This window comes from Myotis nattereri (genome assembly GCF_964212035.1).
Source record: "Myotis nattereri genome assembly, chromosome: 13".
Lineage (NCBI taxonomy): Eukaryota > Metazoa > Chordata > Mammalia > Chiroptera > Vespertilionidae > Myotis > Myotis nattereri.
In genome coordinates this window covers 17,586,358-17,610,534 of record NC_138088.1, presented here as the reverse complement: position 1 = coordinate 17,610,534, position 24,177 = coordinate 17,586,358, and the positions used below count along the sequence as shown (strand labels likewise).

At 39.8% G+C, this 24,177-nt stretch overlaps 2 protein-coding genes across 3 annotated transcripts in view; one reads left to right on the top strand and one right to left on the bottom strand.

Moving 5' to 3' along the window:
* Nucleotides 1-18,318, top strand: part of FAM149B1 (family with sequence similarity 149 member B1) — a 46,677-nt gene extending 28,359 nt beyond the window's left edge. Inside the window, exons 8-14 of one of the 2 annotated variants that reach the window (XM_081104559.1) lie at nt 3,781-3,905; nt 7,385-7,491; nt 10,677-10,901; nt 12,384-12,507; nt 12,745-12,870; nt 15,602-15,680; nt 16,794-18,318. In XM_081104559.1, the coding sequence (XP_080960685.1) occupies nt 3,781-3,905; nt 7,385-7,491; nt 10,677-10,901; nt 12,384-12,507; nt 12,745-12,870; nt 15,602-15,680; nt 16,794-16,867 (860 nt within the window). In that variant the 3' untranslated portion in view covers nt 16,868-18,318. Of the gene's footprint in view, nt 1-3,780; nt 3,906-7,384; nt 7,492-10,676; nt 10,902-12,383; nt 12,508-12,744; nt 13,430-15,601; nt 15,681-16,793 lie in introns of those variants that run through there. The other variant, XM_081104560.1, reaches the window with a different exon arrangement.
* Nucleotides 18,319-18,458: 140 nt separating this feature from the next.
* On the bottom strand, nt 18,459-23,244 carry DNAJC9 (DnaJ heat shock protein family (Hsp40) member C9). The gene is made up of 5 exons (XM_081104561.1): nt 22,679-23,244; nt 22,376-22,516; nt 21,513-21,767; nt 19,560-19,643; nt 18,459-19,214 (listed from the first exon to the last, which is right to left on the bottom strand). The coding sequence occupies exons 1-5, from the start codon at nt 22,856-22,858 to the stop codon at nt 19,095-19,097; spliced, it is 780 nt and encodes a 259-aa protein (XP_080960687.1). The 5' UTR covers nt 22,859-23,244; the 3' UTR covers nt 18,459-19,094.
* Between the last annotated feature and the right edge of the window lie 933 nt (nt 23,245-24,177).

The window sequence follows — 24,177 nt, the reverse complement described above, 5'->3', positions numbered from 1 at the left end:
ATTACCCCCAAAATTACCTTGCCCGACCCACCATCCCCAAGTGACAGTTAATCTGCTGTCACTATAGTTTTTGTTCTGCAGAATTTCATATAAATGGAATCATATGGTATTTACTCTTTTTCTATCAGTTTCTTTCACTCACCATGATCATTTTGAGATTCATCCATGTCCCCGTGTGTGCAATCATTTATTCCTTTTATTGCTAAGTAGTATTCCACCGTTCCATAATGTATCCATTTATCAGTTGATGGGAATTTGGATTGTTTTCACCTTTGGACTGTTAGATGTAAAGATATTATGAACACCAGTGTACAAGAATTTTTTGGAAATATATTTTCTTTTCTCTTGGATAAATTTGTATGAGTGGAATAGTTCAATTACATGGTTAAATGTATATTTAACTTTTAAAGAACTGATTGTATTGGTTTTCTATGTTATACAAAAAATTATCACAGATTTGTGGGTCAGAAATCCAGGAACAGTCCTCTACTTGGGATCTCAAAAGGCTGCAATCAAGGTGTTGACTGGGCTGAGTTCTCATGTAGAGGCTCAACTAGAAAAGGATCTACTTTCCCTTTTGTGTGTTCTTGGAAGGATCTGGTTTCTTGTAGTCAGAGCAGCTTTCTTCTTAAAAAATAGCAAGAAAGACTGAGAACTAGTTTACTAGCAAGACAGGCTAATATAATGTAATATAATAATGGGAATCACATCCCATCACTTTTACCATCACCTATTGGTCTGAAAAAGTCACAGGTCCTGCCCACATTCAAAGGGCAGGGATTACACAAAGGTGAACACCAAAAGGTGAGCATCAGGGGAGCCACCTTAGAGTCTGTCCACTACTACCCTCCCACTGGCGCCCAATGATCATATGCTCCCACAGGAAAAACACTTTCAACTCCTCCCAAGGTTTCCAAGAGACTCCTCTTATTACAGCCAGCAGCCCAGAAGTCTAAAATATACCATCTAAATCAGGTCCGTCTATGAATCAAGTGCTTGGATGTAATACATTAAGTAAAGTTACTGCGGTACAGTTTCTTTCCATTCATACACCTGTGAAACTAAAGGTTATATGCACCGATATTTAAACATCTAACTATGTAATCTAACCATTCCATTCCTAGAGACAAGTTATCTGACTCCACACCCAACATACAATAGTGGGCCGAGAAAGGATAACAGTTATAGACATTCCAGTTTAAAGAGTGGGGGTGGGAGGACGGAAAGTAAAAAAGGGTCCATGTCAATTCTGAAATCCAATTGGGAAAATATTGGGAGTTCATTCATCAAGTTTCAAGGCCTGGAAATAATCCTCTCAACTCTCTGCTCCACTGCCCGGGCTCTTTGTTTGACTATCTGAGTCATCTTTCGTTTTTCATGAAAGGTAGCACATGTTTGCAGCTAAGTAGTTTTATCAGGCTGCTTCCTGCCAGTAGAATTTTGGGGTTCTGACAGCCTTCTTCCATTTAGAATCTTTTGCCATCTAGAGAGACTGAGAATTTCTAAAAATCATCAGGTACTGGTTTATTTATGCTTAATAATTTTTTCTTCAATGTATCTCCCTCATCTCATATTTTATTATAAGCAGCAGGCCTCACCTTCAACAATTTGATTGGAAATCTCCTTAGCTATATAACCAAGACTATCACTTAAAAGTTCTGCTTTTCACATGACCACAGGAGACCACTTCATTAACCTTCCTGCCACCAGATAACAAGCATCTCCCTCCCACCTTCTATAAATATATATTTGACTTCAGAGAGGAAGGGAAAGAGAGAAATAGAAACATCAATGATGAGAGAGAAACTTCATCAATTGGCTGCTTTCTGCATGCCCCCCACTGGGGATCCAGCCTGTAACCCGTACATGTGCCCTGACTGGGAATTGAACCGTGACCTCCTGGTTCATAGGTTGATGCTCAATCACTGAACCACACCAGACAGGCCCTTCTAATAAAATGTTCCTCATTTCCTTCAGAGCCCTTCCCTCCAAATCCAGATTTCCACTAAGTCTGTTCAAGGCAATTTATGCCTTCTCCATCATGCTTCTCTCCAGCCTCTTATCAATGAACAATTGAAAATGAAATTAAGAAAACAATCCTATATAATAAAAGGCTAATATGCAAATTGTCCCTTCATCGACCAGTTAAACCGGCCAACCACCACAGCCCCTACCCCCGGCCGGCCCTGCCCCCAATCGGCCCCCCCACCCTGATCAGAGGCGGAGCCAGCCAGCCAACCTCTTGTGTCCCCTCCCCACAGCTCGCCTGGCCCCATCGGCTCCCATCAGGGTGAGCCAGCCGGACCCCACTGGTGCACTAATTTGTGCTCCAGGCCTCTAGTTCATTTATAATAGCATCAGAAAGAATAAAATAAACTTAACCAAGGAAGTGCAAGACTTGTACACTGAAAACTACAAAATATTATTAAGAGAAATTAGAAAAGACCTAAAGAAATGGAAGGACAACTGTGTTTATGGATTGAAAGACTTAAAATCGTTAAGATGGCAATATCCCCCAAATAGATCTACAGGTTGACTATAATTCATATCAAAATTCCAAATGCCTGTTTTGCAGAAATTGGATAAGCTGATCCAAAAATTCAGATGGAAATACAAATACCCTGAATATACAAAACAATATTAAAAAAGAAAAAAGTGGGAGGACTCACACACTTCCTGACTTTGAAACTTAATACAAAGCTACAGTAATCAAAACAGTGTGATACTGGCATAGGACAGACATAGAAATCAATGGAATACAATCAAAAGTCCAGAAATAAACCCACACTCTATGTCCAATTGATTTTAAACAAGGATGCCAAGATCATTCAATGGGGTTAAGTAGGGTATAAGAACAACTGGATAGCCACATGGAAAAGAGAAGGAAGTTGGACCCTTACTTGACACCATATACAAAATATCAACTAAAAATGGAAAAAAAAGACACACATTTAAGAGCTAAAACTATATAACTCTTAGAAGAAAACATTAGAGTATGTTTTCATGAGCTTGTGTGTTGAAGTGATTTTCATGTTACTTCTTGGAGTTTGTTGAGCTATTTGCATCTGCAAGTTTATTATTTGGTTTGGCAGAGATTCTTAGATATGACACCAAACCCACAAATGACGAAAGAAAAAATAGATAAATTGGACTTCATCAGAATAAACTTTTTGTATCAAACACATTATCAGGAAGAGAAAACCACCTACAGAATGGGAGCAAATATGTACAAATCGTACAACTCATAAGAATCTAGTAGCCACAATATGTAAAGAACTACAGTTCACCTTGGCTGGTGTGGCTCAGTTGGTTGGAGCATCATCCTGTGCACCAAATGGTGGCAATGTCAATTCTCAGCCAGGGCACTTATCCAGGTTACAGGTTTGATCCCCAGTCGGGGCGTGTGCTGTAGGCAACCAATCAATGTTTCACATCAGTGTTTCTCTCTACCTCCTCTCCTTCCCTTCCTTTCTCAGAAACAAATAAAACTACAATTCAACAACAAAAGGACAAACAACCCAACTGTAAAAATGGGCAAATAACCTGACTAGACCTTTCCCCAGAGAAGATATACAAATGACCAATAAATACTACATGAAGAGATGTTCAAATGCAGTTGGTTTGAGGATTTTGGCAGTGTTTTTTTGAACCATGCAGGTAGTATGAAATTGGACTGCAAAGATGAGTGAAGCCTAGCTCAAGACAGAACTCTCAGAGACTGTTTTTCATGGTACTGTTGCTGTGGGTCTGGAGATGATAACATTCTGTTTCTTTGCTCAGATGATGAGAGTAATGTTGCCATCACCAAATCGGCTCCAGAAAGCCCGTGTGCGCTGAGTGAACCACAACCTCTGGTCTTACCTCAAGTGCCACAGTCCAAGGTGCTGTCCATCACCTCAAATCCGGTAAGCCCCACAGGGGAATATACTAGAGAACCTAGGACTGTTTTTGCCAGAAGTTTGCTCAGTTATTTGCCTGAACTGTATTACTTATGACTCAATTTTTTCAGTAAAGTTATGTGTTTATCACTATAATCCAGTGATTCTATGTATTGACAAATTTAATTTCAGTTTTAAAAATCAATAGTAAATTAGGGTTAAATTATTCTCAGTCAGCTCTTTTGAAAAGGCGGGTATAAGCAGTACAATCTAGACTCAACTATGTGTCAGCCTGTTCTGGGAAGAAGGAAGGGTATGATGAAAAGAGAGACCAAATCTCAGATTTTTTAAGGCCGTAACATTCTGTCCTTTGAATTTGATTCCTTCTTTCTTTTTTTCTTGTCACTGTCTACTTGGCTTTTGTGTTCTTCCCCCAAGTATTTGAGTCTGTTGACTTGTTCCATACTGTGTGTTTTCCTTTGGGGTGTTTTAGCACTTAGGTGTAAAAGGCAAACCAGAGAGGACAAAGAGAAGAGGTCCCAAGTCTATGGGCAGCATAAAGATGGCCATTTCTGGCAGGTTGATGGGCCTGCTGACGACTGTTTTCATCCCTGTGTAATGATTATGTAGAACCAGTTCCTACGTGATAGTTTCTCAGTGTTACTTGTGGCAAAAGAGTTGGGATAAAGGGAGCGCAGTGGGAAGGGAAGAAAAGACTGTAATCTTTGTGTGCCATGCTCATCAACCCTGTATTTTATGGCCAGATCGAATATGTGGTTTGTTGGTATACTGAGCAGATATTGTGCAGCTGGATTTATAAACATGTTATTTAAAAATAAAATCAGCCCTAACCAGTTTGGCTCAGTGGATAGAGCGTCGGCCTACGGACTCAAGGGTCCCAGGTTCGATTCTGGTTAAGGGCATGTATCTGGGTTGCGGGCACATCCCCAGTAGGGGGTGTTCAGGAGGCAGCTGATCAGTGTTTCTGTCCCATCAATGTTTCTAACTCTCTATCCTTCTCCCTTCCTCTCTGTGGAAAATCAATAAAATATATTAAAAAATAAAAATAAAAAAATAAAAATAAATCAGCAAGGTTCATACCTCATCACATTAAAGGGTGAACCAGGTGAAATTATGTTCCTTGGATAGTAATAAAATACTTCTACATGTTGAACTGGTTTGGCAATGGTTTAGGAAACCTAAGCCCTAATCAGTTGACTTCAATGGTTCTGCTTACTGATAAAAGTAATAAGTGTTAATCCAAACATTCTTGAAAGAAAAAGCAAGAGGAAAATGCATGGCAAAGGAGATGACCTGAGAGAGAAAAGAAACAGTACTCTGAGGTAGTGATGTGCGTCCAAGTAAGATTAAATCCTGCTAAAGTTGCAACAATAGGATTAACTCCTTCCAATAAATAGTCTTCAGAATTTTGGTTATCATTGAGAGCTGACGACTCCAGCGGTAGTGAAGGAGAAAGGATTAGTTTGTGTAGAGCAATGGTGAAAAACCATGTTATAGTTTACCTTTATTTTTTTCTTCTTTTAAGCCATTTATTGGATTCTATAATTACAATTTAGGGGGCAAAAATGGCACCAGGTGTTAGACCAGTGGAGTCAGACCAGACCTTGGTTCAGCCTCCTCAGTACTTGAGTTCTGGCTAAGAAAGAATTCAGAGCCAAGATTCAAACTATAAGGTAAAGTTTATTTAGAAAGTTACAAAGATAAAAACATCAAAATAAAAAGCTTTTGCACAGCAAAGGAAACCATCAACAAAACAACAAGAAAGGCCACTGCATGGGAGTACATATTTGCAAATGTTATCACCAATAAGGGTTTAATCTCCAACATTTACAGGGAACTCATACAACTTAACAAAAGGAAGGTAAACAACCCAATCAAAAAATGGGCAACAGACCTAAATAGATACTTTTCGAAAGAGGAGAGAAGAAAGGCCAAGAGACATGAAAACATGTTCAAAGTCACTAATCATCCGAGAAATGCAAATCAAAACAATGCGGTACTATCTCACACCTGTCAGAATGGCTATCAACAAATCAACAAATGACAAGTGCTGGCGAGGATGTGGAGAAAAAGGAACCCTCGTGCACTGCTGGTGGGAATGCAGACTGGTGCAGCCACTGTGGAAAACAGTATGGAGTTTCCTCAAAAAACTAAAAATGGAACTCCCATTTGACCCAGTGATCCCACTTCTAGGAATATATCCCAAGAAACTAGAAACACCAATCAGAAAGGATATATGCACCCCTATGTTCACAGCAGCACAATTCACCATAGCTAAGATTTGGAAACAGCGTAAGTGCCCATCAATAGATGAGTGGATTAAAAAACTGTGGTACATCTACAGAATGGAATACTACGCTGCGGTAAAAAAGAAGAAGTCCTTACCATTTGCAATAGCATGGATGGAACTGGAGAGCATTATGCTAAGTGAAATAAGCCAGTAAGAGAAAGATAAATAATACATGATCTCACTCATTTGTGGAATATAATGAACAACATAAACTGATGAACAAAAACAGATCCAGAGACAGAAGCATCAATCAGACCGTCAAACCTCAGAGGGAAGGTAGGGGAGGGTGGGAGTAAGGGAGAGAGATTAACCAAAGGACTTATATGCTAGCATATAGGCCTAACCAATGGACACAGACAACAGCCGGGTGAGGGCATGAGTAGGGGGAGTTGAGGGGTTTGTGGGGATAAGGACACATATGTAATAACTTAATAAAAATTTTTTTTAAAAAAGTGAGCTGTAGAAGGAATGGGATTAGGAAACAAGTTCCCGAGGCAAAAGAAGGGCCCTTTAACTGGTAGAAGAAATGGGCTTAGGAGAAAGAGAATGAGGCAAAGAAAATGCACCTGGGGGAAGAGGGTTGGGAAAGGCACTGGCATGCTCCCTAGAGAGTCGCATTCCTTTTTTTTTTTTTTTTTTGGCTCCATACTTGTGTTTTCTTTTCTAATAACAATAATAATAAAGGTCCTCTCTCCCTTTTAACAGTGGCTGCTAAGTGCTTTCGTCTAGGTCAGGGGTGGGCAAACTTTTTGACTCGAGGGCCACAATGGGTTCTTAAACTGGACCGGAGGGCTGGAACAAAAGCATGGATGGAGTGTTTGTGTGAACTAATATAAATTCAAAGTAAACATCATTACATAAAAGGGTACGGTCTTTTTTTTTTTTTTTTTTTTTTTAGTTTTATTCATTTCAAACTGGCTGGCCCGCGGGCCGTAGTTTGCCCACGGCTGGTCTAGGTTGATCAGGCTTCTCCCACCTGCTGTCATTTAGGAAAAGAACTATGACCTTGTTGTCATCTTTACGGTGAACTTGGGGCCCCAAGCTGGATTATTGGCAAAGATATTACAAAAGTTAAGGCACAGGAGAAAAATGTATATGTGACCTAATTTGGAAATAATAACTTTTGGCAAAGTTGGGAAACTTAGCAGGTATCTTCACCAACTAATAATGAGTAACATCCACTTTTAATATGTAGATGAGTCTCTGTCAAGCAACAGGTGGTCATCAGCCAAATGTCAATGGTCTCTTGGTTCATGGGATGCCTCTACAGCCAAGAAATCTCTCCCTAATGGATAAACTTCTGTAAGTAGTACAAAATTCTAATAGTCTATAAAGTTTAAGTAGAAGAAAAATCAGTCAATCAACATGTACGTGTTGAATAGCTACCAGGCAATCAGACATCTTGGGAATATAAACATCTAAGGCAGTGATGGCGAACCTATGACACCTCTGACACGCGAACTCATTTTTTTGGTTGATTTTTCTTTGTTAAATGGCATTTAAATATATAAACTAAGTATCAAAAATATAAATCTTTGTTTTACTATGGTTGCAAATATCAAAAAATTTCTCTATGTGACACAGCACCAGAGTTAAGTTAGGGTTTTTCAAAATGCTGACACGCCGAGCTCAAAAGGTTCGCCATCACTGATCTAAGGGAAATGGTCTCCACCCCCAAAGAGCTGATAATATAACTGGAGAAATAAAACACACACAGGTAGAAAGAGACCTAGCCTTATAGGGCATTTTTATGACTTAGTGCCAAGTGTGAGGTACCCAGAGGAAGTACTATGGCAACCCCAAAGAAGGAAGGCATTTTGGTGGATAAGTGTACATTTTAAACTCTTCCTTGAAAAATGGAGTTTGGATAAGCAATGAAAAGCAGTAAGGCTATTTTTGGTAGGAGAATTGATGTGGGAAAAGATTTTGAGAAGGAAAAATACAAAATATTTAAAAGGACCATTTTTGCTATAATAGGATAGGAGATAGGTCAGAACTTTAATGCTTCTGACCAAAGATTATTGACAATCTTTGAGAATTAAAATAGACCATAGTGCAATTAGCGGGAAAGAAAAAACTATGAAATTAATGAAGGTTGGTAATAAATTATGGAAGGTATTGAATGCCATGTTTCTGATATCCATCCATGATGCATGTTACCTTCTCTTTTATTGCCAAGCAATATGCTATTCTAAGAATATATAATCTGTTCATCCATTCTTCTGTTAATGAACATTTGGGCTGTTTCCACATTGGGACTGGTCTGCATAAAAACACTGTAAATATTCTTGCACAGGTTTTGTAGACCTATGTTCTAATTTCTCTTGGGTGATTATCTGGAAGTGAAACTGCCATACAGTTTTCCAAAGTAATGTACCATTTTATACTCCTACCAGCAATGTATGAGTTTCAGTTGGGAAGCACATATATTTAAATCAGGAATTTGAAAGATTTCAAGCAGTAAAACATATATTGGATTGAAATGGTAAGACTGAGGGTAAGGAATCTAATGCAAGAGTTCAAGCATGAGCCACTAATGGTCTGCATTCAAGTTGTAGCAAAGCATGAGAAAAGAATGAAATGTACTAGGATATACTGTAAGAAATCAAATTCTATAAAAACAGAGGAATCACTTTCAGCTCTGAATTTTCAAACTCAAGGGAAGCTTGTTTGGGAAGATGAGTTGGTTTGGGATGTGTTGAAAGAGGTCAGTTTTGGCAGTTGATCTAAAGTCACTTGGCTAGAGGTGATAATCGAATCCAGAAGTATGAAAGTAGGGTGTATAAAGAAAATGCCTAAGTGAGTGGTTAGGCAAGCAGGAAGACCAGAAAGACCTCTTGTAATGCTCAAGGCTTAGCCCTAATTCCTTGATGCGTACTTTCCCTTCAAAGTTTTCCAAACACTGAGGCACATTTTGCACTAGAGGACACCAATGGGGCCCGAAAGGTTGAGCAGGAATTTGCTGAAAGCCAAAGAGTACATGGCAGAGCTTTCATTTCCCCTTCATTTCATTGTGCAAATACTGTCTTCTTAGGTGCCTTACAATAGAGCCAAACATCCTCCCCTCTGCTTAAAAAACAAATACAATAACCCTGAATCTGCAGGGCAGAGTTTAAGCTACTGAACTATTTGGAAAAGGTATTTTATATAACCGAGTACTAACATAAAAATGTCTGTTTCGCCCTAACCGGTTTGGCTCAGTGGATAGAGCGTCAGTCAGCCTGCGGACTCAAGGGTCCCAGGTTCGATTCCGGTCAAGGGCATGTACCTTGGTTGCAGGCACATCCCCGGTGGGCAGTGTGCAGGAGGCAGCTGATCGATGTTTCTCTCATTGATGTTTCTAACTTTCTGTCCCTCTCCCTTCCTCTCTGTAAGAAATCAATAAAACATATTTTTTAAAAAATGTCTGTTTCACAGTTGTTTATGCAAATGAGGACCACAGTTGTTTATGCAAATGTGGTCCTACTGCCCTTGGCAGCACAAGGCTCTGGACCTTTTGCCTGCTCTGAGATTTCCAAAGAACCCAAACCTCTACCCATGCAAGCTCCAGAATAGCTCAGCAGCTTAAGCTCTGCAGAGGGAGCCACATTGCTCCCAAGCAGCAGGGTTTACCTTTCAACTGTCTTTCTGATGCCATTACTGTAGCACAAGGCCATGCCTGACATATGGTGGGAATCTCAGTCCCTGAGGTAAACTGTTGGGAAGCACTTCAGAGAAGGTACCTTTCAGATTAGCCTTCGCTAGTAACTGAAGAAAGTGACGGTGATGGCAGGTGGATAAAGGACTTGATTTTCCAAATCTTCATTCTACTGAATTACATGTATGACTGAAATCATGTCCCTTTTTTTATTTTTTTTTAAATATATTTTATTGATTTTTTACAGAGAGGAAGGGAGAGAGATAGAGAGTTAGAAACATCGATGAGAGAGAAACATTGATCAGCTGCCCTCTGCACATCTCCTACTGGGGATGTGCCCCCAACCGAGGTACATGCCCTTGACCGGAATCGAACCTGGGACCCTTCAGTCCGCAGGCCGACGCTCTATCCACTGAGCCAAACCGGTTTGGGCCATGTCCCTTTTTTTAAAAAAAAAGATGTTTGAATTGCTTTTTAGAGAGAGAGGAAGGGAGTGGGAGAGAAACATCGACATGAAAGCAAAACATTGCTCGGCTGCCTCCTACCAGGGATCCAGTCTGCAACTCGGGCATGTGCCCTGATGGGGAACGGAACCCGCAATCTCTCGGTGCACGGGACAGTGCCCAACTGAGCAACACCGGCCAGGGCATCATGTCCTCCCTTTAAGAATACATTCCTGTGCCTGAGCTACGTTATGTAACTTCGGAAAACTAGGTTACTTTTGAACAATTTTTACTTTTGCACTTTTCTCCCTTGAATGTATTTTATAGTCTGTTTTTTACCCTTTGAGTTGTATCTCCCAGTACAGAGTAATCTTGATTTCACTGTGGGTTTCTGATTTGGCCACTAGAGATCTCGATGACAAGCTACTTATGAGGCCTGGGTCCAGTACCATCTTTTCAACCCGAAATTGGTCAAATCGAGCCCTAGAGCTTTGTACATCATCTCTGTCATATACAGTGCAGTCCGCCAGGAGACGCAATCCCCCACCACGCACCCTTCATCCCATCAGCACAAGCCGCTCACAAGCTGGAACTCCAAGACCCACGGAAGAAATCTTCAGAGGATCCCGAGTGTAGGTTTCAAAAACAGAATTTCTGGAAACTAGTACAACTAATCAAGAACTTTACATACAGAATGAATTTAAATGTAATATTGAAATATATGTATAGAAACTATCATTACGTATTCTTATGATGATTGCACACTGGTTTAAATCTATCCACTACAGATTTTAAAATGAGCTTAAATATTAATTAAATACAGATACTGGGTCTGTTGATTTAGCTAGAGATTTCTATTTCTACAAATAAAATGTTGGCTAGAATACTTCGTGACACCAAAGAAATAAAAGATATATAATAATATAGATATATGTATTATTCAACATTTTCCTTAGTGGGAACATGTTCAGTGAAATTCATCCCAAAATAATAGTTAATTCTTCTTTAATGTTTTTCTGTGTCATTGGGTGCTGCTTATTCCATTGACAACTAAAACTGCATAAACCTCAGAGAAGTAGTTGCTTATAGCTTATATTCCAGGAAAATATCCCTTAGTAATTCTTAGGAAATAATACTGAACATATTCTCTCCCCTTTTCCCACCCTTCATTCAGTGGACACTCTGAGCCTCATTGTACAAAAAATATGTATAAGCCAATTTCTAAAATAAAATTCTTTAGTTAATTCACAAAACATCTTAGAACAGCTTATTTCTAAGACTATGATAAAAGGTATGAAATAATAAGGCCATAACTCTGTTGTGAATTCAGCTTCTGAATTAAGTACATGTCACTATACTTATCTCCCAACATGTTATTTCTTGATTTTGATTTCTCAATTTCTCATTATAATTTATTCAAATAGTCTCACTAAAAGAAATGTCCAAAACCACCAAGTCTTTATCAGGACACCAGGGTTACACCTCACATGATCACTATTTTATTATGTTGCTGAGGCTATATCTATACCGAGATAGCTATAGATTCATTTAGAGATGAGTGGTATTGATGTATAGTTAATCTCTCATCCCTTCTGACAATGCTTTTTTTCAAAGTGGAAAAAGAAGTTGCTTTGTTTTTTTCTGGGACAAGGAAGTATCATTCAGTTCCAATTACTGTTTTGGGTATGAGTAATATAGCAAACTGTTCCAAATCCCATGGAAGAAAATGCAAGTTTAGGAGCTTTACAGAGGATTATAGTTAATAGTTAAAAGGATAATCAGAAAGCCCAGAACAGTGGAGAAATCCATCAGATGTGAAATTACAAATCCATTATTGATAGAGAACTGCAACACCAGATAGGAAAAGCTGTTTTGTTCTAGTTTTCTGTGAGAGAAAGATTCAACTTCTGCTCTGTGTCCAGGATAGTTTCAACAAAAATTATGAAATACTATGAAAAAAACCCAAAATCCTTTTCTTGAGATCTCATTACTTAAAAACTTAGTTTAAAGCTTTGTGTGCTTCATGTTTCAATTGTTTTTTATTCTGATCAGTTTTCTTGTATTGTTCTAACTTTATGCTTTCGTGTCCTGGTGTTCACTGGTGGGATCTGCAGCCCAGTGATGGCCAATTACCTCTCTTCTCCCTCACCAATGCCCCTGAGTCGAAATAATCTGCTGCCACCTATTGGCACAGCTGAAGAGGAACACATGAGCACTGTGGGGACACAAAGGCAAATGGTATGTCTCTTTCCTATTGCTTTTCCATGTGCTTCCTCATGGGTAATAAATAATTCGGTAGGATTTGTATTCTGATCTTAATTTATACTATATTTTATCAAAAGTACATAATTAATTCTGTTTAATGACAATGGAATTGGAGGTACTTGGCCTGCAGTTACCATACCCAGTAGGGTTGATATAGGACATGCACAATAAATGGTTTTAATTGTTTCTGTAATTTTGCCTCCTCCACAGAAAACCCATGGCGATTCTAATCGAGCTCGAAGTGCAGTGGTGAATGAGCCTAAACATCAGCAGCCCCAGGAGAGGCTCCTTTTACCTGACTTTTTCTCCAGGCCCAATACAACTCAGTCATTTCTGGTAGTGACGTGTTTCCTCTATGGTCTTGGTAGTTGGGGAAAGGAAAAAACTAGTTTGGCAGACTAAGACATTACATAGTGGCTTCATCAACTCCAAGCTAAAAGTTGAGGTTCTAACAATAAAAAGTGTTGTAAGTACATTTTGTTGAAATTCTAACTGGTCTTTGCAACTCACTTTTTTAACTTATAGAATAAGGTAAAGTATAAATTAAACCTGAAATATCACTCTAGGCCAAAATGACAAACTGAAGCTATCCTATTTTTGGCACATTATGAGAGGTCAGGGTTTTTTGGAAAGGACAGTAATGTTGGGAAAAATAAAAGGCAGCTGGAATAGAGGAAAACCAAATATGAGATGAACTGACTCCATAACAGAAACCACAGGCATAAGTCGACAGGAGCTGAGCAGGGCCGCTGAGGACAGAACACTGTGGATACCACTCATTCATAGGGTCACCAGGAGTCAGTGCCAACTCAGCAGCATGTAACACACACAAATGCCTGATGTATAAATTACAAATTCTAAACAAAATTGAAGTTAGATATTTCTGAGAATAAGCAAAAAAAAAAAAAAGAAAGTGTTAAACCCCAGTGCATATCAGATCAGCATAACTTCATTCTCTAACACTGCTCTCATGGAATTATACCAATAGTGGTGTCAGATGATGATGTGGACTGGTGGATGGGCTTTTAGTTGAGATGCTAACATTGCCTTACTACTTCGTACCTTTCCTAGCCCTTTACCTTTAAGCAGTAATAGAAGAAACTTGGTTGGGAGATTGGTCATGCACTGACCTTGCCCGGTTGTATGCCAGGAGCTCAGCCCCACCTCCTCTGCTTTGTGACAAGAGGGCTTGTTGAGCCAGGAAAGTGCCTGGGGCCACATTTACAGCCCAGGAACCAGTGGCTGCACAACCTATACCAGTTTTCAGGATGGTGTTTAGCCCACTTATCCCAACTCATAACTCTGGAACTGTTAGAGTCTAAAACACCATACAGTCTTTCCTCCACTAGAATGAGAATGAATGGACGGACACTATTAATTTCCTAGGGCTGTCATAACAAATTATGACAAACTGGGTGGCTTAAGACAATAGAAATTTATTTTGTTCCAGAGCCTGTAAGTCTAAAATTAAGGTGTCAGCAGAGCCATGTTCCCTTTGCAGACTCTAGGGAAGAATCTCTTCTGGCTTCTGATGGCTGCCAGCAGTCCTTGGTATTTCTTGGCCTGCAGATGCCTCACTCCAATTCCTGCTGTCTTCACATAGCCTTCTTCCAAATTCCCCTCTTATAAAGATACCAGTCACTGAGTTTAGGCCTGAAATTCAGTATGACCCTAATCCAGTATGACCTCAACTTAACTTGATTATATCTGTATAGATACTATTTCCAAATAAAGTCACATTCACAAGTCCCAGGCAGATATAAACTTGGGGGGGAACATTTCACCCCAATGGACCTCAGAAGGCTTGATTTAGGGTGAGATTCATCTAAAACATGGGCAAAAGGGAACTCTGAGCATTTCTAATTCTTACTAGATGTGAATCCTAAGAAGTTTGAAAACCTTTATTACATTTGTATTCTCATAATTTGATCCAGATCATTTGTTAAGCAGTGTTTAATGATTATATTCTATAGCTAGAGTCATATCAAATATTTAATTTTGGTTACCTTAGGAGTAAAGCTGAACACCTGAAAAAAATTCAGTTTCATTTTCATGGTTTGTAATAATAAAAGTAAAAATGTCTTACCATAGCCATTTCTCTCCCAAGTTGCTCTCATGAAAGGGGATGAGCTAGTAGCTCAGTGTAACTGAGACCACTAGTTCAGAGGCCTGGCCAGGCACTGCCAGCCAGCACTGTTCTCACCCAGAACGGGAGTCCATAAGCTACGTTCATGAGCCATTTGACTTACTCCCTGCTTTTGTTTTGTTTTATTAGGTTTTATGAGGGCAGAGCCACCACGCTCATTCGCGTACTCTCTGGCTGCTTTCCATTACAAATGCAGAGTTGAGTAGTTCCAACAGCAGCAGTGTGTGCCTCGAAGTCTAGAACATTTACAGTCTGGCCCTCTGCAAATACGAAGTTTGTGCTAACACCTGATCAAAAACATGGGGCTTCACCAGAAAAAAATTCCTGAAATCTCTTGATTTTAGTGCTCTGACATGGAACTGAGGGAGGTTTCTTTTATCCCAGAAGTGCCAGCGAGATGGCATGGATAGCTTTTTTCGTTATTTTGCATTTCAATATTTTAGACCTTAAAATCTTTAAATCCCTTGTGGTAACTTTGTAATGTTTGAGATTCATATCGAGAGTCCTATTTCAAGTATACAAGGCATGGATATTTCAATGCTACTGAAAAGGCTCTGTTCTGTTGTCTTAAACAGTCAGCAGGCAATAGAAATTGGATGACATTCCCTGGGCAGCCAATTATATTTAGAAACATTAAACCACATGGGTTATTTATCAATGCTAAGATTTTTAAAAGGCATATTAATAAAATTATAGAACTTGCCATTTTTACAAGTTAACAAATGGCTTTATGGGCTTCTGGCTTGGGATTTTTTTCCTTGGAATATAACAGAATGCACTCAGCCAACCTATCTATAGAATTAGCAGATAATGCCATTTAAATTGTTGTCTGATTTCAAGGTTTTCTCTTGTGAATCTACTAACATATTATCCGTTGGGAGACATAGCACTGAAAAAAGTGTCTCCACTTTTTCTTTTCAGCCGGACACGCAGTATCGTCATTCATGTGCTGTTGAGTATCCTCATCAGGCCCGACCGGGTAGGGGATATGGAGGGACAGGTGGGGCCATGACTTATTTTACTACTATGCGGCTATGTTAAGACCCTGCCTTTCTTTGTCTTATATATTTTTTCCTATGCTTATTTTCCTTTCCTCCAGGTTTGATTATATTTTGTTTTCCTACATTTTCTAAGTCACCTCAAATTCATTTTGGAAGATGGGGTATAATAAAGAGAAGAGCGCTATAGTTCAGAGCCAAAAAAATCTGGATTTCTGTTTTCTTATATGTAAATCAACCTCTCACCACTCTGGCAAAGTATACAGAACTTTTTAAAATCTAAAAATAATTCAGCCAAATAAATCACTTTCCTAACATTTAAACACTGCTTTATGTAGGCAAATTCACATTGCTATAGGTGAAATGCTTTGGTTCGTTCCCTGCTAGGCAAGGTAAGACGGAAGGAATTCCAAAATGTCAAGATATGCTGCCGGGTCTGGGTCTTTCCCATTTACTTTTTGGTTTCTAAGTTACATTCTGTTGCTTCTATTTTTGCATAAGTGGTGGGAGAAAATTTAAGAATGTCTTAATTCTTCCTAAAATGATCTTCTTACCACCACCAGGTCATTCTCATTATGTTGTAGGTGAAACTTAGAAATGGGGTAGTTGGTGTTTGCTGTTAATAAGATTAATCAGCTCGTATATTAAAAAATAACCTGCCTACAACGATCTCTGCAGTCCAAGTGAATTCTCCTAGTTCAGTTTCTAGTGGCAGTGAGGTAGTCTTTGAATACTTTCAGTGGAGGATTTTATTGGATCAGTCATCAGAGAAGCAATCCTGCCTCTGAACTAAATTATTACATTCAGCCATGCTGGTGGTCAGATGTAACTAGTGTAACATTTACTTACGTGAAACACATTTTAGTCTTTTTCAATTAGTGGACTCCTCTCTAAAACTGTTACTGCTTTCATATCTTAGTATAGATTTTTGTTTTTCCATATAATATGCAAGGTTTTTATTGCCTTGGTAAATATATACTTTACTACTTGTTCCCAGTCTCCAAATTTAAATCCCAGCTGATTATTGGAGCAACAAAGCCCTTAGGTATGAATTTGAGTTTACCAAATCTAGACTGTCTACTAATGTTACTCTGTGATTGTCCTTTGTCTGACAGGTTCTCAATCACATGGGTCTACAAAAACTCAAAACAGAAGTGGACCAGTCTCTAGAACCAGGCAGGGACCTTAGAGCAAATGAGGACCTCTTTCAGGCTACAGGGAACACGTGGGAAGACGTCATAAATCAGTGTTCACTCATCGTGTGATGCAGTTTGTTTACAAGAGACAACTTGAAGCTATCTTCATGAAGAGTTATTTTGGTAAAACTGACTGAGAAAACATAGTATCTGCCAAAGATTATATGGGAACTATTTCTATCCCCAGTTACTGTCTTCTTTCAGCATTAACTATTCCACTAGACAGTAAAGTTCTGTACCCAAAAGAGTAACTACTCCCAAATCACTGCTCATGTTGTCTGTTAACAATGAACAGTTCAATTATTATAGGATTCTCTGAAAGTACACATACACAGAAAACAGCAAATGATTAATAACATTAAGCTGTCACTGGCATTGGAATACTGCTTATATTAATTTCTGGAGTTGTACTCAGTTTTGAATCATTTTCAGGAGACAGGACTGACAAAAATTTGAGCTACTCATCAAACAGATGTCATTCCTAAAGCTTTCTCTTTGCATGTCCAATCCCATAAGAAGAAAGATATGGAAGGGTTAATTAAAAACAAAAATGTTGAACACTAGTGTAAAGTAGCATATGTAATAAATCGTAATGCATATTACTTTTTTCAGATAGGACAGCTCAACCTCACAATGCCTGCTTAATATCAGATTACACTTCTTTCTTAAAGTAATTTAGTGGTCACATTTTTTTTCCAAATATTAAACTCAACTTGCCAGACTTTCTCCTGTAGCTCTAAAAGTCAATTAAAAAATTTATAGAATCTTTCTGTTAGTGAGCCAGCAAGATACAATTCCCTAAAATTTCAGACACCTGGCGATTATTCCAGTATCAACATATCCTAAGAGCAGAAGTAGAGAATTTCGGCATTCTTCTCATTTTACCACGGACCTTTTCCTGAGTGTACTCATGAACGCAGCAATGGTTTTAACTATGGCTTAAATTTATTTTATTTAAATTTCATTGAACTTTAGTTTTGATGATCATACCAGTGTTTTTATTTTTAATCTTATTGTTAATCTTCAGAGGGATAAATTCAAGTGATCATAAATTGGGGTAATTTTTTTTATATCAAAGTGTTCTAATGCTATTATATGAAGAAAGATGCTTCAAACAATCTGCATTAAATTATATTTTAATACAATTAAAGAGTATTTTTTTAACCTTGTTTATAATCACAAACTGAAAACATGTCATGTGCTTATATCGCTGATAAATCATGATACATAAAGGTACCAGGCTTGTTTCGGGGATATGGCATTGAATATATTAGTCTAAAATCAGAGATTTTAAGTTGAACAGTCCCTTAAAAACTTCCACATATTCTAATGAATACATACAATTTGACTAAATATAAATGAAAATCTCTGTACTATTTTCACAAATCAATACCACAAGCACATGAAAACAAACCACTGATGGGCTTGCCTTTCAGAGTTAGCATTAAGTCAGGGGAGCCTCTAAGAAGTCGTTTACCCAAACTCCCTCACCCTTTCATAGATGAGAAAACAAGTTCAGACAAGCTTAGTGACCTACCCAAGGACATTCAGCAGTAATAGCCCAGTGATCATTAAAAATTTAAGTCATTTTTTACTTGTTTAGTTTAATCATGTATTAAGTCATAAAGATGCTTGAAGTAATGTGAACATCTGTTTCTCCTATACTTGAAGCAGAGTACAAAAACCTGTTTGAGTAAAAAAACAAAAAAACAAAACAAAAAGAGAGGATGTACTCAAGAGTTTTAAGACTGAAAGCACTGTCAAGTATTTAGAAGACAATGTCCAGCAAGTGTTCTGAAGACATTCTAGCCAGGTACTTGTTCTAATAAACACACACATCGCTCTGAATACTCTGCAGCTCATTCTTGTGGCAAAATGACAGCTGTTAACGGAAGTATGGACAGATCCACATTCTAGGTAAAGTTCCTTGTACAAAAGATCCACAGAAGCAAGTGCTGTCAGAAGTATACCAACCTCCCCCCCTTTCCTCAATGACCATCACCAAATTCCTTCTCAGGAGGACTGGACTTCACAGACTGTCAGGGGATTTCTAGGATATAAGATCAGGTTGAGAGACTGGTTTACATTCTCAATCTGAATAGTTTAGGTGGAAGAGAATTTTTCTCAAGGGTTGAATTGACTTTTGTCTTCAGATCTTGACTTTACCTTTCCTACAATGGCACTAATTAACCCCTAACAACCTTTGAAGAGTAAATTCCATTATTTCTTTTCTTTCTTGAGAGCTGTTTTTTTCCCTCCTCCTTTGGAAGGTTTGCAGTACTTTGCTTCCATCTGAGCCAGAAAATTGTCCATTTCCTTTTGCCGATCCTTTTGTCTGTTCTGTTTGAGAGTTAAAACACAAGCTTTCAAAACACAAGACTATTGAAAGAGAAAGAAGTACTTAGTGGTGGGAAGGAAGAATGGGGAGTGCGTGACTGCTAATGGGTAAAGAGATTCTTTTTAGGGTGATGAAATGTTCTGGAATTGGTGCTGATGGTTGTACAACTGGATGAATATATTAAAAACCATTGAATTATACACTTCAAAAAGGTGAATATGATATACGAATTAGGTCTTAAAAAAAAACACAGTACACATATAGTCCAAAATAGCTGTAGGAATCAGAACAAGAACATAAAGAAATGGCAATGGCAGCAAACCTTCACAGACAGCTGCCGAGTTTACCTGAATGAGTGCTTTCAAATTATCTTCGTCATCAAGTCCTAACTCCTTCCTGCTCATTTCTGCTTCTTTAGCCTCTTCCTGGGCCTAAAACAGATGTTCACATGTGACTCCATGGCATCCTAAAAATATACCCTTTGCCAAAAGCAAATTTATAAGACCCTTTCAATTTGAGGATTATTTAGAATAAAATTACATTAATACAGCATTCATTAAAAGGCAAAATTGCTGACAGCAAGCGGTATATCCTCTGATTCCAGTAAGCATTTCTGAGTTTTCCCCATTTCAGTTTGTTAGGGGTAGCAAGTAGTTTGGTATTAACACATTAAGCGCCCATCCTGTTTTGTCTTCAGGACAGAAAGTATAGTGTCAGTCACCAGTGACTGGGCGCTTAACAGGTTAATAACCATGTGATGATAGGAAGGAAAACAAAATGCATGGAGAGCTTAACCAAGGATGTCCTCAAAAATGTTGCCGGGATAAAGGCACCTCAGATTCTTCCTCTGGAAACCCAATTTACTACATGTGACTGGTGGCAGCTTTGAAAGCAACCCTAGTTTAAAATTTCCCAAGTAGTCAGAATAAACGCTAACAAATTCAGTTTTAACTTCTCTTTACCTGATTTCAAAGCCACTTTTTTTTGGCCAAAATTTACTAGGGCACTGATTCCAAAATACCACTAGAATACCTTGGTAAAGGTTAATAAGTTGTTTTTTCCTTCAGGGCAACAGCTAAAATTATTAAGAGGTCCCAACCCCAGTGAATTTTCTAAATAGTAATAAATACTATTAATAGTGGGAATGATGATATATTAGGACCTTGTTATTCCAATAAAGAGACAGTTTCCTTTCTACTTTCTACTTTACTATCTACTTTCAGTCTTTATCCAATTTCTTTTGATATTGTATCCCCCTTCCCAAGTTCGTTTGCTGGAATCACTCTCAAAACTGCCAACCCCTCCTCACAATACTCTAGAGAAGTTTCTCAAGCTAATATCCTACTACTAGATACTGCTGTGCTAAGTTTCACCTGAGAAAATAATCACCAGCTTGAACTGCTTGAGTCTAAATAAAGGTGAGTCAAAACGATAGCTCTTATACACATTCCACTTCTCAACATACTTCAGCTTTCCTTTGTGTCATCTTGTATCTAAATGCTGCAGACCTACGTTCACCCCCAATTCAGCCATACAAACTAAGGGCAGTATCTGCCTCTTACACTGTACACTCTCCATGGAGTTCCCATTACGAAAGCCAGGTCGAAGCAATGGTTACTTGGGTACCAGTCTGGTTTTTCCCCAGACCAGAGGGACAGATGTTTGCAACTTTGAATCTACTCCCTCCCAGAACCCCTGCTGTCCTTGAGTTCCTTTCCCCTACCACCATCCCTACCTCCACCGGCCCTAGTTTCATATGGGTGTAAAGGACATACAGGTCTCAATCCCTGATTCTCCAAAAACTGTTCCTCAAAGTAAATTTGGAATTTAAAAAGTAAACGCAATTGTTTTTAACATGTTTATTCAGGACCCAAATCACAAATCAACCTGGGCAAGAGCAAAGGAATCTGTATTAAGCAGACACAGTATTTTCTTTTTAAGAGTCTCGGTTGTCCTCTCCCTCACCCCTTAACTGAGAACCACTGTGTAAGCCTAGGTATCTGAACCCCACTAATGAGAAAAGCCTCAGCAAAGGTACAAGAATCGGCCCATATGACAAATATTTCAAGATGATATTATTTAAATAATCAGTAGTAAAATCCTCTGAAGCACAACATACCAGGGAAAACAAGTTTCTCCCGATGAACTGATATGCTCATTTTATTAGATGAGAACTACATAGCGAGCTAGTCCTTATCCTTATTTCACAGTTTTGTCTATATTTCAATTACTGTCAACATCCTCAAATTCTTTTTGGAAGCAGTCAATATGTAAATAATAAATAGCATTCAGAGTCTTACCCTCCTTTTCCTAGCATTCATCTTTTGCTTCGATTCTTTGACAAAGGCCTTATAGGATGGGACTTCTCCAGCGTCAATGGCTTGCTGAATAAGGTTCCTTATCCTGGGTTCGTCCGTGTACTGCACGCACAGCACCGACTCCATGATCTGACCCATGTCCCCTCTGAAGTCCAGGTAGGCCTGTTTAATATCAGCCAGCTCTTCTTCAGAACCTTTGTATGTCTTTTCAAAAGCTTGAATGTCTTCTAGAGATATCTAAACAAATAAGAAACATATGCTTAAACTTTATTTTAAAAGGTATTCTAGGAAAGCTAAATTTAGGTGTTGAAAGTTTCTCCTAAAATACAACAGTTGCTTGAGCTGAAACTGGATGTAAAGGACATACAGGTCTCAATCCCTGATTCTCCAAAAAGTGTTCCAAAAATTTTCTCAGCCGAAGCTTTTCCATAGTTCTCCCTACTCAGACCTTCACACCTACTAAATTATGGACCAGGAAATTTTAAGTGAAGTTTCCAGGGGTGGGAAGGGATCCAGAGAAACACTCAAGACTGACAAGCAAGCACTCTACATCAACAGGCATCCAAGGCCCATCTCAGTAAGAGGGCCTGTGCATGTAGAAAACACCCGGGGTTCACCAGCGGTTAAATACATTTGTTCTGCATCAAAGACGCACGGCACAGTGTGCATCTCCTGGGGAATGCCTGTGTGTGCGTGTGTGTGTGTGTGTGTGTGTGTATTTCAAGGCCAAACAAATTCCCCCTCCTCCACACACAATTCAACGCCTCAGAGGCATTCAATAAACATTTGTCGAGTAAATAATAGGAATGAATCGTCGCGAAAAAGTCTCCAGAGTCTTTTTCTACCTTTTTAAAGAGTAACCTCCAATACGTCTCCCAGTCCCGATCCTGGCTGAGCACATCCGAGTCCTCGTCCACGGTCCCCTGCTCATCGTACACGGCCCTCTGCTCCTGGTCACTCAGGACGGAGTAGACTTTCCCGAGGATCTGCGGGGAAAGAGCATTCAAGTCACCCTCGCCCCTTCACTGCTGCCGGCGAGAAACAGAAAACACCAGGCCGGGCTCCGGGCATTTCCCGGGAGGGCCGGCCGGCCGGCCATTAGACCGCAGCACAGACGCCCGGGGCCGCTGGGGCAGGGGCTCGCGCACCTGGAAGCGGCGGGTGGCACCCTCCTTGTCGTCCTCGCCCACCCGGTCCGGGTGCACCTGCAGGGACACCTTGTGGTAGCCGCGTCGGACCTCGCCGTCCGAGGCCTCGCGCCGCACCCCCAGCACCCGGTAAAGGTCGGCGGTACCGAACACCTGCTCGCACTGCTCCAGCAGCCCCATGGCCGGCAGAGGCGCGGGGCCAGCGGCGGACTCCGCGAAAACAGTGGGTCCCAGCGGCCCCGGCTAGTTCCGAACTGCTGCCTTTTCCCGCGCAAAAAGCCCAGGACGCCTGCGTCACAAGAGCCGCGAGAAAGGGCGTGGTCACGACACCGCACTTTACGGCTGCTGTAAAATGGGGCGTGGAAAGCCCAGCGTCAACGTGCCAAGGGGCGTAGTAGAGCAGGCGTAAGCGGAAGTAGCGCCCGGGACGCCACTCCCCATACTCTAGACACCTGGCACTTATCTTCATCGCCGAATCTTTCCCTTTCATTTTTTTTTTTTTAAACATATTTTATTGGGTTTTCTTTCCAGAGAGGAAGGGAGAGGGATAGAGAGTTAGAAACATCGAGAGAGAAATATCGATCAGCCGCCTCCTGCACATCTCCTACTGGGGATGTGCCCGCAACCCAGGTACATGCCCCTGACCCGAATCCAACCTGGGACCCTTCAGTCCGCAGGCCGACGCTCTATCCACTGAGCCAGACCGGTCAGGGCGAGGAAATCTTTTTCAATACGTGAAAGTCCGTATTAGGTTGAACCTATACGCTGTTTGTTTTTTAGCAAAATAACAGCACAGCATCGGCATTTGGCAATTTCACATGGTTCATATACAAGTATTTTTTCAAAGAACAATAATTTTTTCAAAGACGGTACTGATAGTACATAGAGCTCTAAGGCCCAAATAATTGTGCAGCCTACAGGGTAGGTACTTCCCTAGAGGCCTGCAAGAAAAAGTCTACATGAAACAAAAACCTCTTTAAAAAATTCTTTATCTGACAGCACTTACAGAATCATTCCCACTCACCCTCCAGCTCCTGAATCACCTTCCACTTTGGTGGAGGTAACATGACCCAAACCCTCATAATAAAAATACAAGCTGCTGAAGCAAAGGTGGGTTTTTTTTGTTTTTTAATGCTTTCTAAAGTGCAGAGAAGAGCCCTAACCGGTTTGGCTCAGTGGATAGAGCGTCGGCTTGCGGACTGAAGGGTCCCGGGTTCGGTTCCGGTCAGGGGCATGTACCTGGGTTGCGGGCACATCCCCAGTGGGAGATGTGCAGGAGGTGGCTGATCGATGTCATCGATGTTTCTAACTCTTTATCCCTCTCCCTTTCTCTCTGTAAAAAGTCAACAGAATATATTTAAAAAAATAAAGTGCACAGATGAATTTTGAGTATTTTAGATTTGAAGGTGGTATCAAGATAGGCTGAGGCAATCATCCAGACATGGTGATAAATAGGGGCCTGGAGATCCAAAGCAAGGCTAGGGCTAGAGAAAACTGGA

Coding starts and splice junctions, on each gene's coding strand:
- DNAJC9 (XM_081104561.1), bottom strand. CDS start 22,858: ATGGGGCTGCTGGAGCAGTGCGAGCAGGTGTTCGGTACCGCCGACCTT. Junction 22,517..22,678: donor GTGCCACCCGCCGCTTCCAG/GTGCGCGAGCCC, acceptor CTTTCCCCGCAG/ATCCTCGGGAAAGTCTACTC. Junction 19,644..21,512: donor TGAATGCTAGGAAAAGGAGG/GTAAGACTCTGA, acceptor CATCTGTTTTAG/GCCCAGGAAGAGGCTAAAGA.